The 18,008-nt window shown below is 43.7% G+C and overlaps 1 protein-coding gene across 4 annotated transcripts in view; it reads right to left on the reverse strand.

Moving 5' to 3' along the window:
• Lrch1 (leucine rich repeats and calponin homology domain containing 1) overlaps positions 1-18,008 on the reverse strand; it is a 184,990-nt gene that overhangs the window by 80,891 nt on the left and 86,091 nt on the right. For all 4 annotated transcript variants that reach the window (XM_075948993.1, XM_075948992.1, XM_075948996.1 and 1 more), the window contains exon 2: positions 14,576-14,720. In XM_075948993.1, the coding sequence (XP_075805108.1) occupies positions 14,576-14,720 (145 nt within the window). The remainder of the gene's footprint in view (positions 1-14,575; positions 14,721-18,008) is intronic.

Consider the following 18,008-nt stretch of genomic DNA (forward strand, 5'->3'; position numbering starts at 1 on the left):
GGGTGCTGGAGAGATGGCTCGGTCGTTTCAGGCACCTGCTGCTCTTCCAGAGGAGCCATGCCGGGTGGCTCACTACCACCTTCAACTCCAACTTTAGGATTACCCCTTTTCTGACCAAAGACAGGACATCCACACATACATACACATTTAAGAAAAAAAAATCTAAGTTTATAAAAACACTCATGGCCTCTTCTGGTGAGATTGAATGTTTTTCCCCCCACTAAAAGCTGCTTATCATGCCTCAAATCCACAGGGTTAGTGATTTAGTCATGATAAAAGCAGGCCACAGGCAGGGGCGTGTTCCTTCCATGCCACCCACCTGTTCCCTCAGCATCGGTTCATGTATTGTGTTACAAGGTATGTGCAGTTTCATGACAGTTGAAGGCAATGCACATGAGTAATAAAGACCCATGGTCCCCCAGAGAACTATTGACAGAGGGGAAGGGCAACTGTCTCCTCTAGGCCCACATCCACCACAGAAGTCAGCAGCCCTAGCTTCCTGAGGCCACCAGCTATTTCTCCCAGGCAAGCCCCAAAGGCCCATCCCCTCCCCCACTCCCCACTTGCTTCCTATAAAGCCTCCAGGCTATACACAGACCCTTCGTGGAAAGAATGTTTAAGAATAAGCTCACACAGTACCTGATAAGGCCAATATTTATTCTCAGCTCTAACCAGTGAGGCCTGTCTAAAAGCTAATTTTATTTATTGTTGTTTATTTCGGTCACATTTTACGAAGAGTTGATTTGTAGTGAAAAGGGCTCGTTGGGTTGATACAGAAAGGCAGGTTCAACTGTGGTGGCCTGAGATTCCTGTCATCACCTCTGGAGAGCCGTGCCTACCTCCTCCTGCCACTGTCCCTGCCCTGCCTGGGAGGACAAGGACAAGGAGACTAGAGAGGGACCGAGGCTTGGCTTTCACCAGGTTTTTTTTTATCTCACTTCTGTCTTTCTCAGCTGAGTAACTCCTCAAGCATTTGTTATCATAAAACCAAGTAACACAGCTCAAGACCATCTCTGGCTCTGTTGGTTTGTTGCCTACATCCCCAGGAAGAGTTTTCAAAAACCCGCACCCCACCCTTTGTTCCTAAATTAAGGGATTCACAGGCCGAGACGTTTTTGATGGGTTATTTTCTGAGAGCAATAGTTATATGTATTTTGACTAAAGGACTTATCAGTGTCCATTTCGAGTGGCTAAATTAATTACTTTTTGCTGAATATTTTTGCGTTATTTTTCTTGAAATAAGTAAAAACACAGATGTGTATTATTCTTTATGTGATTTCACTATCAGGGAACAATATTATTTCCCCTAATTCTACAGGATATAGATGTGTATGTATCTTCACTTAATTTAAAGATACAGAACTGACTCAGAAATAATTTATAGAAAAAATGTTTATCACCAGGCAGTGGTGACGCATGCCCTTAGTCCTGGTCCTGGGGAGGTAAAAACAGGTAGATCTCTGTGAGTTCGAGGCCAGCCTGGGCTACAGAGTGAGTTCCAGGACAGGCAGAGTCACACACAGAAACCCTGTCTCGAAAAGCCAAAATAAATGAATGAATAAATGAATAAATAAATGTTTACCACAGACTTATCTACTAGGACCTTTGTACTACTGGGTAGAATACTCACCAATTCTAAAGCCAAAAGACAGGAATTCAAATCCCACTTTTGCCAAAACATCCATTTCTACAGCTTTAGATAAGCTCTATTTCGCCTCTCTGGTTTAGTTGGACAAAAGAATGCACTAGTAAGATCTGCCTTGGTCTGGTAGGACAGCTCAGCAGGTAACGAAGTTCATCACCAACGCTGACTGTACGTACACCCCAGCACCCACCTAGCAAAAGAGAAAAGTGATTGCAGAAAGTTGTCTTCAAACCTCCACACACGTACACACACACACACACACACACACACACACACGGACGAACGGACGGACGGGCAGACGGAGGACACACGTGCATACGCATGCACATATAAACACACAAATGAGTAAATGAAAACATCTGTAAAAGAGCTACCTAGCATGAGATTCTAGACGCAAAAGTGCCAGACAAACACTCAGTCCGTATTTGAGGCAGCCATTCATATCCAACTACTCACACGGTTTACAAAGGAAAGTTGACAGAAGAGCAGAGTGTGCTTAGCTAGTTAGATTTGTTGTCCTTAATCGCTGATGTCCCAGCTGCTTTTAAAAACCGATGAGCAAGATGTCAGAAGCAGGGCAGGGGTGACATCACTGGGGACCTAAAAGACTTGAGCTGGGCAAAAATAAATGTAATCATTTTAAGGCCTGCTGAGGAGAGACAAACTGGGTTCCAGCCCCAGTCAAGGTCCGTGTTTAGTCAGTCAGGACTAGGGCAGGCTTCCACAGGGAGCTCTACGCCATGGTCTTCCCTGACTCCAGTGCCTTTCTCAAACAAAACAGGAACCCTGGGACATACTTCTAGGTCTCTAAACAGTCACAGGTCGCGGAAACAGCCTACACAGAACTGATAAGAAAACACCAGAGGCCTTAACAGCTGCAGGGCTGGTTTCAGTGTGGCCACACGAGGCTCAACCTCAGCTGAGAGCATGTGTACACATCTCTACTTACTGCTCAACTAGTACTGCCTGTGCTGGACTCAATTGTTACTGTCTACTGCGCTGGGCATCTGACCTGCAGGAAGCCGCAGTTACTTTAGCCAGGAAGTTTTCCTTTTTTACAGGATACCTCACCTGATTCTATTTTTATTCTTTGGTGTGAAATTTGTTCGCCTCCCACGAAAAGCAGCATGGCTTGTCTTCTTTACAAACGACACCTGCTTGTTTTCATACACACAAGGCAGTGAACGAAGTCCGCAGAGAACCACTTCCTTTTCCTGCTTCCTCCTTCCGGAAGAGCCCCCAGGGCAAAGGGTCTCACCCTTGCTTCCTTTCATGAATGAAGACCTCCCCATTCATCACAACACCCCCATTCCCATGTCCTTCATTCCCAGGAATGTGTCTCCACAATTAACTACACCAGCCTGCCTTTGAGTTACCTCTGATATTTTTGATGCGCTTTTCTCCTATACTATAAAGTGAAAATCAAATAGAGACTATCTTTATGCTTAATTGTAGAACAAAGGTAATACATTACATAATTTTTTTCAATATGAAAGTTTACTTCCTTACTAGCGTGACTTCAACCCAGGGTCTCACGAGCGCTACTTCCGTGCACTAACCTCAGCCCAAAGCCAGGATTTAATTGAAGTTAAATACGCACATCCAGTCTGGAAGTCCAAGTTTAAACCTCACTTTGAAAGCAATTGTGTATGACCCTCATTTGCAAACTTAAAATGCCTTAAAACTAGAAACACACAATGGTCACTTCCATTAAAACTTGAACTGTGTTCTTTAAAACTATACCCATTAATTTCATGTCCACGCATATAAAAGGCATGTTTTAAGAAGGTCAATGATTTGGTTTGAAAGGAGAACTCTATCAAAGCCAGACCCCCAGAATGAACCTTGCAAGCCACTCCTCAGAATCCAGCCCAATTCTGCAGTAGCTGCTGCACAGCCGTTCAGCTGTGCATGCCTGTGCCATATTTGGGTAGCACAACTGCACTGTTTCCCACAATAACACACCATCAGTCTCCTCTCAAATATAAATAACTCACTGCTTAAGATATTCCATATTGCTACACCCCAGCGGATAGCAACCACTGCTAGGCAATGTCCGGTTCGCTTAGATAATGCCTCCACCTCACATAGTTTTTCTCCTTATGTCTAAGAGTTTGTAAATTCAAAGAGGATGGTGTTCACTATTAAAAAAACTACGGCTTGAAATCTTCCTTTAAAATGGAAACAAATGGTTAAAAATCAAAAGGATCATCGAAGAGAACTCAGTAACAGCCATCACCAAAAATGGTTAATCTATCAAACATCTTCAGAACCAACAACATTGGGTTGTGGTTATATGTTTGCACGTGTTTATAGGGAGAGTGTGTATCTGGGGGGTAGGGAGAGGATAGTGAGCTCTTGATATCCAACAGCCTTCTCAGCAACAGGATTGCCAAAGCTTGTGGGTCATCCCCCCCATACATTCATTCTGGAATAAGAACAGCAAAAGCAATGCAGGAAAACAGCAGGAGAAAGGCACAGATTTTCCAGTAGGAGGCAATAAAATGCTGCACTGGTCATTAATGATTAGTGCAAAAAGGCATGAAGGAAAGGGGTCAAACTAATCCTGAGACCTCAGGTAGAGGTGATGGAGAAGAGAAAAAGCATAAACGGGAAAGAGTGAAAGAAGCCAAGAGACACACAGAATGGACACAGTCTTGGTTATGTTTCTATGGTTGTGGTAAAACACCCCAATGAAAGCAGCATAAAGAAAGGATTTCTTTGGCTTATAGTTCCAGAGGTTTAATGGTCCGTGATGTCAGAGAGGAAGTAGCAGGCAAGCAGGTAGCAGGCAGCTGGAACTGCAGCTGAGAAATCACATCTCAAAACACAAATAGGAAGCAGAGAGAGCTAACCAGGAATTGCCTGTGGCTTTTAAAACCTCAAAGCCCGCCCCCAGTGACACACTTCTTCCAGCAAGTCCATACCTCCTAAGCCTTCCCAAACAGCCTCAAGAACAGGGGACTAAGTATTCAAACATATTCAAACCTCTACACTTTATCTCGTGCTGGATTTTTTTTTAATTTTTTAAAAAGATTTATTTATTTATTATGTATACAACATTCCTTCCATGTATGCTTGCCAGAAGAGGGCACCAGATCTCACTATAGATGGTTGTGAGCTACCATGTGGTTGCTGGGAATTGAACTCAGGACCTCTGGAAGAGCAGTCAGTGCTCTGAACCTCTGAGCCATCTCTCCAGCCCCCTCGTGCTGGATTTTGAGGTATAAATGGGACATTCAAGAGGACCTAGATGGCAGGCAAAGAAGGACGTGAGGAATGGTGTTCAAAGGAGCCAAAGAGACAGAGAACAAACTTGGGATTTGTGAGACAGGTCTTGAAGATACTATAAGGTCTTGGGAAAATTGGGCTTTGAATAAGTGCAGGAAGAGAAAGGGCAGCTAGATGTGGGAACGGAGAAGAAACAGAAAGAGGCAGAAAAGTTAACAGGAAAGCATGATCGAGGCCACGGAAAGAAAATGGCGCTGGCACCAGTACCTAACAGAATTCCATTATTTTTGACACCTACCTGAGTTCTTTTTCCACTCATGAATCAGTGTTAAGCTCTCAGAAACTGTGAAAGGCATAAGGAACCCTTGAGCTTCATCCCTAACAGACCAGGCAACATCATCTGAGCCACAATCAGCCACATCCTGCCTCAACTGTGATCATGCTTTTTCTACAGTAGTAAACGCTGCAGAGCCTTCCTATGGGGTTTCTGAAGATCTCAGCATAAAAGCTTGAGGACTCCCAAGGAACAAAGCGGAGAAGCTGCCTTTACACAGAATGGTGATAAAGGGTGCCTGGCAAGCTCTACAGATTCTACGTAAGGGCTGCAGATGTCAGTGCTGCTGTAGGGCCACCCCACTGAAGTCAGGCTGCTTTCCAGGGCACATTCTGGCTGAGGTCACCATGGTCTCACCGCAGCACTCAAAACTGTTCTGCGTCACCTCCCTGTAGGGCTCCCATCAAACACTGGCCAATGGAAGAAGGCTGACTGACTCCCCTCAGAGCACACGGGCGGGTCACTCTTTGGTCCTGCCCCACCTACCTTCAGGCAACAGGGTCTCCGTAGTCCTAGGGATGCTTGCTCCAAAAGGAAAAAGATGCACACCCTCCAGGAAATAGTTTCCCCATTTATAGCGATGAGCTCACTAGGTACAACTCTTTCACGTGCTGATAGAAATCTGAATGAGTGCCCTGGATGGAGAAGGCACCAGCTCACAGGCTGGGGACGCAGGGGGAAGAAGAGCAGGAGGAGGAAGCCCTTTAGGGCTGATATCCTCTCCAGCTGCTTCCTGGCTGCTGTGAAGAGAGCAGCCCTGCTCCACCACTCCCTCCCCAGCAGGGGCCTCTCAAGCTTCGGGAACTCTGAGTCAAAAGATGCTTTCCACCCATGTCCTGCTCATTTAAACACAGCAATGAAAGTCTTATTAGCACACCAGCTACACACACACACACACACACACCGTGTGTTACAGTGTAAGATATGTAAACACCAATTAAAAAGTCACCCACAACTGTCTTTACATGTATATATTGTTTTTTCTCCAGCAAGCGCAGACGGATTAGTCATAGAATTAACTGCCCAGGCTAGAAAGCAAATCTTGACCCATCTAAAGAATCTACAAACTGGAAACACTCCCTGAAACAGTGAAACAAATTCAAATTAATTTTAAAAGGTAACCTAAAGCAAGGGCATGGAAATGTAAAGCTTGTTGGTCAGAGTAATGCTAGAAAGTAGAAAAGATTGAAGGGTGATTAAAAAATCAGTGCATATTACGGTTTAGACAACTGACCCCCCCACCAAAGCTCATGCATTAAAGGCTTGGGCACCTGGTGTGGTGATCTCAGGAAAGGAAGAGCTATTGGTCTTGAGAAAGTAGGTGGAGCCTTTTGCTGTACTCTTAGGTCACTTGGGGCGTGTTCTGGAAGAGAGCCCCTTCTGTCTGTTTTTGTTTTTTTTTTTTTTTTTTTTTTTTTTTTTTTTTTTTTTTTTGCTTTCTGGTTCATGGGGTGAATAGCATTTTGGTTTCTTCTATAACATGCTTTGTTTGGGACATTAGTACTTCCCAATCTTGTACTGAGGTATCAATAACTAAGTCACAATCATTTTACATTCATTGTCTTTATAGTTTGTTTAGTACCAGAAACTAAAATATACATATAAAAATAGGCATCCACCCAAAGCTATAGGCACCCACGCCTTGAAGGCTCAGTGGGACAAGACTATAACCCAGTACTGGGGGCACCGAGGCAGGACGTGTTATTTAATCTCCAGCACAGTAGCTACAGCTGTATGCACAGCTGTTTCCTTCAATAACTGTGGCTCTGCAGGACTTCTCCAGAAGCCACCACCAGATCTACCTCCTGCCACTGCCATCAAATAGAGTTTTTAATTAAATCTCTATCGTTCTATTTTTCAATAAGGCTCAGGAGTAGGAAGCTGGGGTAAAAACTTGCTAGCTCAGAGAGGTTGTGGTGCAACTAGCTTACCAATGTCTCCAAAAAGAGCTTCCCTCCCTCACTGACAAACCAAGAAATACTGCCACACTCAAAGTCCCTCCTACTATTTTCTGGGCACCTCTCTATCAGTCTTCCAGACTCCCTCCAAGTCTCTATGATTACTTTCTACCAACTAGTTGCTAGCTCCACTTCCATTGATTATATTTAATGAACACAAACACAAACTCGTGGTTCGTGGTGTTATCATGTATCCCGCAACAAGGAGGACTACAGGTTTAGCCAAAGCTTGGGTTAGAAAATTAAAACACCTGTAGGCAAAACAGAATGAAGGAAATGATAGATCAGACTAGAAATGAGTGAAATACAAGATGAAGGATCAACAGATAATATAAACAAAAATTGGGAGGATCATACACACACACCCAACATCTTCAATTAAAAATAATCAATCATGGGGGCTGGGCACGGTCATGTATGCCTTTAAACCCAGCATTCAGGAGGCAGAGACAGGCAGATCTGGGTGAAATTTGAAGTCTCACTGGCCTCAAGTTCCAGGTCAGCCAGGGCTACATAGTGGGACCTTGTCTCATAAAAATAAAAAAAAAAGAAAATCTTATGGAAAAAAATGAGAAGCGAATGCACACGCTTACAGTGTGAAGGCTAAAGGGGGAACTATAGCAGCATTTCAAAGACAAAGGTTTTTTTTTTTTTCTCTTCTTGTTTCTATACTTAGGCTGCTCCCTGGAAAATGCCAGAACAACTACTTTCAGGTTCATGAAATAGTTCTGCAGAGCACGGAATGCAGTGGAGAGGGCGCTCAGCAAGATAACAGGGGCAAAGTGTTCAGCAACCTACGCAATGCCAAAGCAGGGCCCCCCCTCACTCCATCACCCCCAGTGTGACCCAGGGGAAGAGCGTGCGCCTGTCTCGCACCTGCTACAAGGGCTGCAGAAAGACTTGTTTAGTGACATCACAGCTACATGGTGCTGGTGGTGATGAGTACAATTATTCCCCAGATCCAGAATTCTGTGTGTGTGTGTGTGTGTGTGTGTGTGTGTGTGTGCGCGCGCACGCGCTTTTTCTCCCATCTCTCATATTATATACAGGAAATGTAGTGAGTTGCTTATTAGTGAAACAGCAACGTTTCAAGGTGTTTTTATTGGTCTAGTTGGGAAAATAAATGCAATTTAGAACTTGCTCACTTGGGACCACAGAACGAACACTGGGAACGACTGTAAGTGGAAAGGAATTTCTGCAGTGAACTCAGAGCAAGTGTTGCTTCATTTCCAGAGGGCTACTCTGGGGCACGAAGACCTTAACATGACTATAAAGATCAGAACCAGACTGAAGACAAAGCCCGAAAACCCCGGCTGCGCTCCGCTGGGAGAGCACAATGTCACTCTTGTGTCGCCGGCTTTTTTTTTTCCCAATACAAACAGGGAGTGAAAACATCTGTGATCAGGTGCGTATAATGGAAAAATCCTCCGCAGAAGTCTTGCCAAGCCTGGGCTATGCTAAAAGGAATGGAATTTGGTAAGAAATATCCCATTATTAACTTACTTGTGTTTGGTAGCACGCCAGCACAAAACAAAGAGACAGAAACTTACACACACTTAACGCAGAGCAATTTATAAACACATCCAAAAGTTTAGGGTTCTCTGACTATATGTCTGTCCATATCAACAAACGCCAGGGCTTAGAAAACCCAAGGCTCAAGCCACGTGTAGACAGGCGCACCGTGCAGCCTGGACATCCCAATGGCCTCTTTCACTTCTACCACTCCATGGAAAATGTTTTCATTTTTTAAGATTAATACTATCAAATTCCAGTCTGGCTCACTGTGTTTTGGTGTCTCTGTGTATCTGAGATTTCATAAGATACGTGACTATCATAGACCAGCTACATGCACACAGACACATGCATACACACACAATTTGAATGCATATACACACATACAGATACACAAGAGCACACTGCATGACCACACACAAATGCAAACATACACACATGCATGTGCACACACGTGGCTGCATGAGTTCACACGTGCATGCACATACACACCCATACACACATACACTCTTTTCCTTTTGAACAGAGCTTCATAAAAAAGGTAGGGATTTAAGTTTGTATTAATTTTTTAAAAAACCTCCAAGTTCAGAAAAAAATGGTATCAATTTTCCCATTTTCTAGAGCAAAGACATACTGTTTTCCCGCAGACAGCTTCTTCAGAAATGGTCAGTGTAAGGCATGAGATCAACGAAAATTAATTTTTGTTTCACAACAAAAAAATGAAACAACTGTGCCTTGTAAAGTTGCCCCAACCCAGGGTCCCTCAAACAAGAGAGTGGGTATTCTGAGCCTTAAAGATCATTTCTGAGAACGAGTCCCAGAAGAATGTGGGGCTACTGGTTATATGACCATCAGGAAGTTGGCTCTTTCTCCACATTGTTTAGCAGCCAGAAAGGGTACCACGGAAGCAGGCGGCAGCCAGAATGCATTCCTTTTACCGTGTGATAACATTTCATGCCACAGACAACCCCCTTCATGGGCAACAGCTCCAAACTCAAGCTGGGAAGAGAGGGCTTCTGAGGAGCAACCCAGGCCCAGCTGGTCCTGTTTCCTCTGAGAATAGGAAACCCGCTCCCCCTGGTCCTGGAAGCAGTCCCATTGAAAAAGTTTGGGTTTTGATGCCTCCATCCCTGAACTTCTCCAAGATGAGCCCCCACGCTCTCCATTCTAAGATTCCTAACACTCACTGCAGCCAAGCCCTCTGCTGCTCCAGGCTCTTCTAGTTTCTTCTGGAACACTAACACCTTTCCAGCCCTTTAAAATAGATTTTAGGCTTCTCTGTGCGCTTCCGGTTCCAAGTGTTTGTTGCTATACAGCAACAGGCTTGCTGAATCACTTTTATTGTTCTTGGCCACATTTCTTGGACAAAGACATTTTCTAGCAGGCAGGCAGGGGGCACACACACTGAACTAACATAACCTTTGGTTGCGAACAGCAAGAAGCAAAGATTAAAAGAAGCTAGATGCTTCAAACCAGGCTACATAAGCAGCAATAAAACAGTATTTTCCACAAATACTACATTTCCATCATCTAAGAGAAAGTGGAAACCAGTTTCATGTTTTTAACTGCAGTCTACGGCGAGGATGTTTTCATGTGTGAATCAATCCCGCCTCTGGAGAAGACACGAGGATTCTTGGCACAAAAGCAGCCATCGGAAAGATGAAGATAACGTGAGGGAGAAAGGATGCCAGCCAAGAACCTGGCTACGCAGTTAAAACATGTCCCTGCTCCGTTACCATGATCATCATCTTCATCATCACCAAGACAATTCTCAAATATTTATGGTTGTTTACACTGCCAAAATGTACATGATCCTCAGGGGACGGAACCAACTTTGAACATTCCCATAAATTCCAAGTATCTTTATATGGGATCTTTTTTTATTTCAGAATGTATAAAATTAGTAATTCCTGCATGTAATTTGTTTAAGAAAGGGAGGAATTCTAAATATAGCAAGAACGGAGCTGGAAGCTCCATGGTGGAGCATAAGCCTTCCATGTCCATGCCCTGGTGTGATCCCCACCGTCACGGAAACACACCAGCATTACGGCTTCATTTTAAGTACGGAAACATGAGATCTGGGAAGACATTTTTGCATTACTTTATCTAAAAAGTTTTTCTTCCTAGTTAATGGGGGTGGAGGGGGAGCGCAAGTGCCAAACACCACAGAAAAGAACTTATTTTAGTTGCTTAGGAAGGAGATAGAGTTAGGACTATTGAAATGGCTCACCTATCACACCTGATAGTCTAAATTCAATCCCGAGGACTCCCGTGGTGAAAGGAGAAACTGGACTCCCCCAAGCTGTTCCACACATATATACGTATAAATGAATATTTAAAATTTATTAAAAGTAGGTGACCCCCCCCCCCATCCAATTGTTAAAGCTATTGCCCAAATATGGCCTCCTCAGTTCTTCCAGTTACCAGTTTGCATCCAGCTGGAGCGGGGGCCAGTCTGAGTCAGGAAGCTGTCACGCAGACAACGGACGGCACAGGGGTTATGATATTACTCAGCGTCACAGAGGGTGCCAACAGCATTGTCTAGACAAGGTTACATATTCGCAAGTACACAGCTACAGCAGTCACCTACTATTTCAAAATCAACAAGTAAAACTCTCCGGCAAGAGCTATTATGACACATTCTGCCCAAATCGCTCCCAAGCCTAGAAGTATCCTAGAGATACAGTTCTGAGGAACTTTTATCTTTTAGTCAAGCAGCATTTAAAGACTATTTGAATAACACAACTCTAGCTTCTTGGTTTCTTTAAAAAAAAACTCGCTCTCACCATCATTTCATATTTACATATTCATATCCAGACTGATTTCTGCAGGAGGTCATCAAAAGTAACTACTTGGCTGGCTAGTTTTTGTCAGCTTGACACAAATCAGTCACCTGGGAAGAGGAACCCTCAATTGAGGAACTGCCACCATGAGACTGGTGTGTGGGCCAGTTCCATGGGGCATTTTCTTGATTGATGATTGCCGGGGGAAGACCCAGCCCAGCCCACTGTGGGTGGTACCACCCCTGGGCTGGTGGTCCTGGGTTCTGTAAGAGAGCAGGCTGAGCAAGTCATGGGAACCAAGCCAGTAAACAACACCCCTCCATGGCCTCTGCACCAGCTCTTTTCTTGAGCTACAGACCCAACTTCATTCAGTGATGAACTGTAGCCCGTAAGCCAAATAAATCCTTTTCTCCCCAGGTTGCTTTGGGTCAGAAAGGTTCATCGCAGCAATCTGAGATATTAGTATTTTGGGCTCTCAAAGTGGTCCATGGGGTAAAGGCTCTTGCCAACAAGCCTGAGGACCCGAGTTCGATCCCCAGGGACTACAAGGCGAAAGGTGAGAACTGAGTGTTATAAGTCACCCTCTGACCACCGCACACACTGCATGGCACACATTATCCCTCCCCCCACCCCACCCCACCCCGCTGAAAGAGATTTAAAATGTAATAAATAATAGCATTATCATCTAGCTTTAAAAAAAAACTTAGAGGCTAACCATATGTGTTTTATGAATGCTCACATTAAGCTCCTGAGAGCTGAGGCATACTCTTTCTTAATTTTTTCCCCTCCTATCGTGTTCCTTCAAAGAACACATGGTTTGATCCAAGAGAGTAAGTCTCAGAAATGTTAATATTCAAAATAGGAAATGTGGAAAAAGAAAAACAGACAAAATTTTGAAATTCCCAATACCAATGAGAGATGAGACATGGGGTGAAATGCAGAAAGCAATTGGAACAGTCTTTTCTTTCCTCTTCCCTTACACAGGAACTCACCACAGAGAGCCAACCGCATTACTTACTCTTCAGCCATTAACAACAACTTGTCTTTTGTTTTTTCTTTTTTTTTTGAAGTTTTTATTTTTTTTTAATTTTACTTTATGTGTGTAAGTCTTTGCTTGCATGTATATCTATATAATAATTGCATGCCTGGTGCCAGAAGGGGGCATAAGGTCCCCAGAACAGGAGTTGCAGACAGTTGTGAGCCCTTATGTGAGTGACAGAAATTGAACTCTGGTCCTCTGGAAAGAGCAGTCAGTGCTCTTAACCGCTAAGCCATCTCTCCAGCCCCCCCTTCTTTGTCTTAAAGAATTCTCAAGTCCACACTCCATGATAGTCTTTCTATTCATTTGAGGACAGCAATGACCCATTCTCAATCAATAAGAAACTTACAACTTCTTAGAACAAATACATTACTAATTTTTTAATGCAAATATAGATCATCAAGTGTTTTTAGGATTTTATAGTCAACTATGCCCCAAAGATATGGACTTAATAGAACAACATGAAGTTACACTGATTATGCATATTGTTGTATATAATAATACATACCTATTATAGGCTAACTACTGGGGTCAAATGCTTTGGCAACAATCACAACTAACAAACAAATCTCTTGAGAAGTCAGGGAATCAAAATCTACAGATTCGGCTGTGTGGGTTCCCAGGAAAGTCTAAGGGAGCGAGCTTCCTGCTTGGCAGAAACTGCAAGAAAACTGAAGTTGGACAGATGCACCAGGAGCCTGCAGAACTAAAGATTAGATAGATGATGAACCTGCAGATAACCTAATAGCACCCTACTCTATTTTCAAAAAAATAAATAAATCAAAGCCCGTGATAACTACTCCTCGGAATGCTTCACCCTGAGGAAAAACATGCATGCCTATGAAATAGGATGGAAGCCTCTTTGTTGTTTTGGTTAAAAAAAAAAAAAAAAGCAAAAGGCCCCTAATTTTTCAGGAGCCAACTAAAACAAAAGGCAAAATCAAAAGAACAATAACAAAACAAACAATAATAAACAAAAAAAACACTGGCATTACTATGTTATAAAGAGTTGCTGTCTCTGGTTTGCTGGGAATTTTGAACTTTAAAATTGATGTATTTGTTACGCACCATGAGCCTGGCTGATTAATTAGCTCCTACCCTATACTCATCAAGACGCTAGTGGCACGAGAAAAGATTCCGGCTGGAACAGGGGAGTTGGCTTTCATTACAACAGAAGGACTAAAACAACAACACCCTCTCTCCTGAGATCCTGAGTGTGTGGTAAGGATTTGGGGGACAAGGAGTGAGAATCTGACCACAGCATCCAGCTACAAAGTTTAAAACCAAGATTCTAGAAGAACTCATTTTCCTGAAACTCTAGTCTCCAGCATTAACACGGTGCAGTGTTACACGATGCTACCCAAGGCAGACTAAGGCTAAGACTCAGCACACACCAGCTTCATTTAATGGGAACTAAGATGGCAAACTCTCTGGCCAGAGAGCTCAGTGGTCATCCACATCCTTCTCTTTTGTTTGTTTGGAGGTCTTTTTTGGTTTTTGTTTGTTTTGGTTTTATCATTCATTCATTCGTTTTTTTCAAAACAGGGTTTCCCCTCTGTAGCCCTAGCTGTTCTGGAACTCACTATGTAGACAAGGATAGCCCCAAACTCAGAGATCCACACATCTTTGCTTCCCAGGTGCTGGGATTAAAGGCATGCACCACAACACAAATCAGATCCTCCGCAATTTTCTTAAAGTGACTGAACTCAAAAAGACTGGCTACCTCCCTTTCTCTTGAGATGCCTTAACTGTCAGTCTTCTCCCTTCCTCCTTCAAAATCTGCATGAACTCCTGAAGACAACATGCTAGCATCCTTATACACATGATGCTATGTCAATATTCCCTTTTAGAACCCTGCCCTGCTGACATCTGGGGGAAGTCCAGCACCAAGAGCAAATACAAAGGGCCCTATAAACTTAGGGCCTCGTTAATATTTCTGTGGTTTAATTGCAAGAATGATCAAGAATGGCATCTCAATCATTGATGTCAATCACGATGATCGACAGACAGACGCATCATGGTTTTGGGCTGGTCCCCGAAGGCACGTGATCAGAAGTGCCCAGTTAAACCTACCTCAGGTTTAAGTAGGTCAGCATCTGCAGATTGATGATGGCCTCAGGAATGACGCGGATGCAGTTGTGATACAGGTTAAGGATTTCCAGGGACACGAAATGGCACAGCTCCATCGGCACTTCCACCAGCCTGTTTTTAGACAGATCTACGAGAGAAAGGAAAGAAGGCGCCGTGAGTACATCAACATCCCGGATAGATGCCCCGTTCCTGCTTTCCAGGCAATGATCTGAACTTCACCAACGTCATCGTTTTTCTGCCTCTTTTACTATTTCCATCTCTTGGGCAAATTCAGAAGCACATGCACTAGGGAAGCAAAGGTGCCAGTGGGGCTTCTGGTATCTGACTTGTACATCTGGCTACACAAAAGGAGCTCTTCACTAAACTTTGGAAATTATCTTAGACAAGAAATATCTTTTCACATAGACAAATACACACAGTTCCCAAAACCATCACTCAAACTTGCATTCATTACATGCACTGACTCCAATCAGAGACCAACTCTCCTAACGTAGGAGGGATTTGTCTGTTATATCCCCTACAAACAGACACATAACCAGCACTTCTTAAAAAAAAATTTCTTATTCACTAGAATACTTACAATGTACAAGGCTAACATTAACCAACTATGTCCATTAAGAGTCAATATGTGTCTGCCAAACAATTACCAGTAAAAGTGAACCCCACAGCCAAGTCCACAAAAACAAGGGCAATGACCTGTGCAGAGATGTGAGCACACAGCAGCACCCGCAAACAAAATGATGCAAGATTCTTAACGGGCAAAGGTGAGAACAGCAGACATGGCACCAAAGATAGGAAAGAAAGGACGCCACCGTGAAGAGAGAAGTTAGCACCCAGAGGATGATAGACTGGGAACTTGATGCTCGTGAACTTAAAACTTCCCAGACAGCTTGAAGGAAGAGGGTGAACTTGACACAGGAGCACAATGCTTGTGACAAAAAGATGCCTGAAAACCATGATAAAAAAATGGGGGACGATAGTCCTTACATTCACAGCTGAAGAGACTCTTATACAAAGAGAAGAAGATGCTATTGTCAGGAGGATGGGGGCTGAAGATGCAGCTCAGCAGGGGAATGGTACCCAGCTCTGTGCCAAGTCCCAGGTTAGATCCCCAGCCCCACACCAGGAAGGAGAAACAGCACTGAAGTGACTGCCAAGTCCTGGGCATTGGATGGGGGTGGGCAGGGCGTGAAACAAATTTCCTTTCGTGAATGTTTAGGACCAAAACGGAAAAAAAAAATCCAATTCCTGAAGGCATGAAGATTCTCGTGTGTTGCAAAGCAGGAAATGTGCCCAGAAAACAGACGGCTGTTTCCTGTGAATTCAGCTCAGAAAGTTCCACTGAAGTTCACAGAGAGACAACTGTGGCGTGCGGTCTGGTGTCTCCAGTGTTTACAGTACAGGGTGTTTGCTGTCCCCACCTCTTATCTCCTCATAGTCTCCAGGAGTGGGGGAAAGTTCAGCATTCTTCCCCCCATTTTCCTCTGGGCAAACTGATCTGCGCTGACAGAGGCCTCTGCAGAGGTGGGGCTGGTCCTCCCTTAGTCCTTCCTCATTATATACTCGATCTAACATTTTCCTATTCAACTCTTTGCTTCTTTGCTTGTGTTGGTGATTTTGTTGATTTCCCTTTTGGAGACGGGATATTATTATGCAGGCTCAAATTAGCCTAGAACTCACAATCCTCCTGCTTCAGCTGCCAGTGTTACCACCTGCCACAGGCCTGCCTCCTCAGGACCCTCTGAAAATATTGTGGTTGTATTTGAGACAAGGTCTAACTTAGCCAAGGCTGACCTTGAACTCTCTATCTAGTAGGGGTGGCCTTGAACTTGCTGATCTCCCTGTTGGGTTTAGGCAGATGCCCCAACGTCTAGCACATAGATTTATTCAGAGCTGAAGAATGAACCCAAGACCTCGAACCCTGGGCCTTATGCGCACTAGGTAAAGATGCTACCAATGGGGCTATATTAAAACTTTTGTTTCTAATTGTACTATTCTCTATATGCCTTCTCAAAGGTCCTTCCTTGAAAGAAGTCAGGCCACATACCCATCACAAATTAAGGTCTAAGCTGCTGACCGTGGGTATCCACTGTGACCAGGCCTTCACTGTCCCCAAATAAGTACATCTTCATATGTACCAAGCTAGTGACAATTCCCCTGCACCATGAGCGCCTATACTTCTGGATTTGCATCAGTTTCTACAGCAGAAGGCAAGAAATCTACATGCAGCCTAGACTCTGCCGATGCCTACACAAAACAGCTGCCTCAGTCAGCAGCGCAGAAATTGAAGCAAAACAAAAAGGGTTTGTTTGGGTTAATGAACCGAGAGCTGAATTATTTACACACGCATCAACATTTCCTGAGTATATGCTTTCTACAGAAATGGAAAAACCACACGCAATCAAGGAGCTTAAATGTTTAATAGAAAAATGCGGCAAACTCACAACAAACCATAACTCGGGATATTCCGAAATATACTCTTAATAAATCTGGGGCTGGAAAGACGGCTCAGCAGTTAAGAGCCTGTGCTACTCTTGCAGAGGTCTTGAATTTGGTGCACAGAACCTGTATTGTGGTTGGCAACTGTAACTCCTGCTCCAGAGGACTTGCATGCTCATACCCACACACAGAAACACATAATTGAAGAATAAAATTGTATATATACATCATATATACATACATACATATATATGCTCTAAATCAGGAGCTGAGTGTGCTTGTAAGAACAGATATAGCTGGTGAAATCTTTATAGCACATATATACATACATATAATATATGTGCTCTAAATCAGGAGCTGAGTGTGCCTGTAAGAACAGATATAGCTGGTGGTGAAATTTGTACAGCACATAGCAGATGCCTCATGCAAACCCTACATGGAAGAGTACTGCCTCCAACCTATGGGTAAGAACAGGCTTGGGTCACTTGCCTAAAGCACAGAGCTTGACCGTGCTCCCCCAGTAGATCACCCTTATTCAAGAAATGATGCAAACAAGACCAGGACAACACATCAATCTTCCAGTTTGATTTGTCCAAAATTCAACCAAAATATAGTCACCGTGGCATAGGGAAGCAAAGTCGTGCCTCAAGTACAAACAGGAAAGCACTGAGCTTGGTAGGCTTTCAAATATATGGCTTTTTTTTCTATATGCACTGTTTAATTTTCAACTTTGTTAGTGGAAGACAGAAAGAAGAGTACCAAAAAGTGGGCATGGACGCTCCTCTGAGCTTTACATAAAGCCTAAGAGCAAACCATCGGATGCCTAGCGTGTAAGAGCAAACCATCGGATGCCTAGCGTGGAAGGGAAGTCCGCACTAAGGTGTTTCAACTTGGATTATCAGATTACAAAATAACATGTGTTCAGAATGCTTCCTGTTCCCTGAAAACCAAGAAGAAAAGCAGAAGCGGAAGAGGG

Source organism: Microtus pennsylvanicus, chromosome 15 (assembly GCF_037038515.1).
Source record: "Microtus pennsylvanicus isolate mMicPen1 chromosome 15, mMicPen1.hap1, whole genome shotgun sequence".
Taxonomy (NCBI): Eukaryota; Metazoa; Chordata; class Mammalia; order Rodentia; family Cricetidae; genus Microtus; species Microtus pennsylvanicus.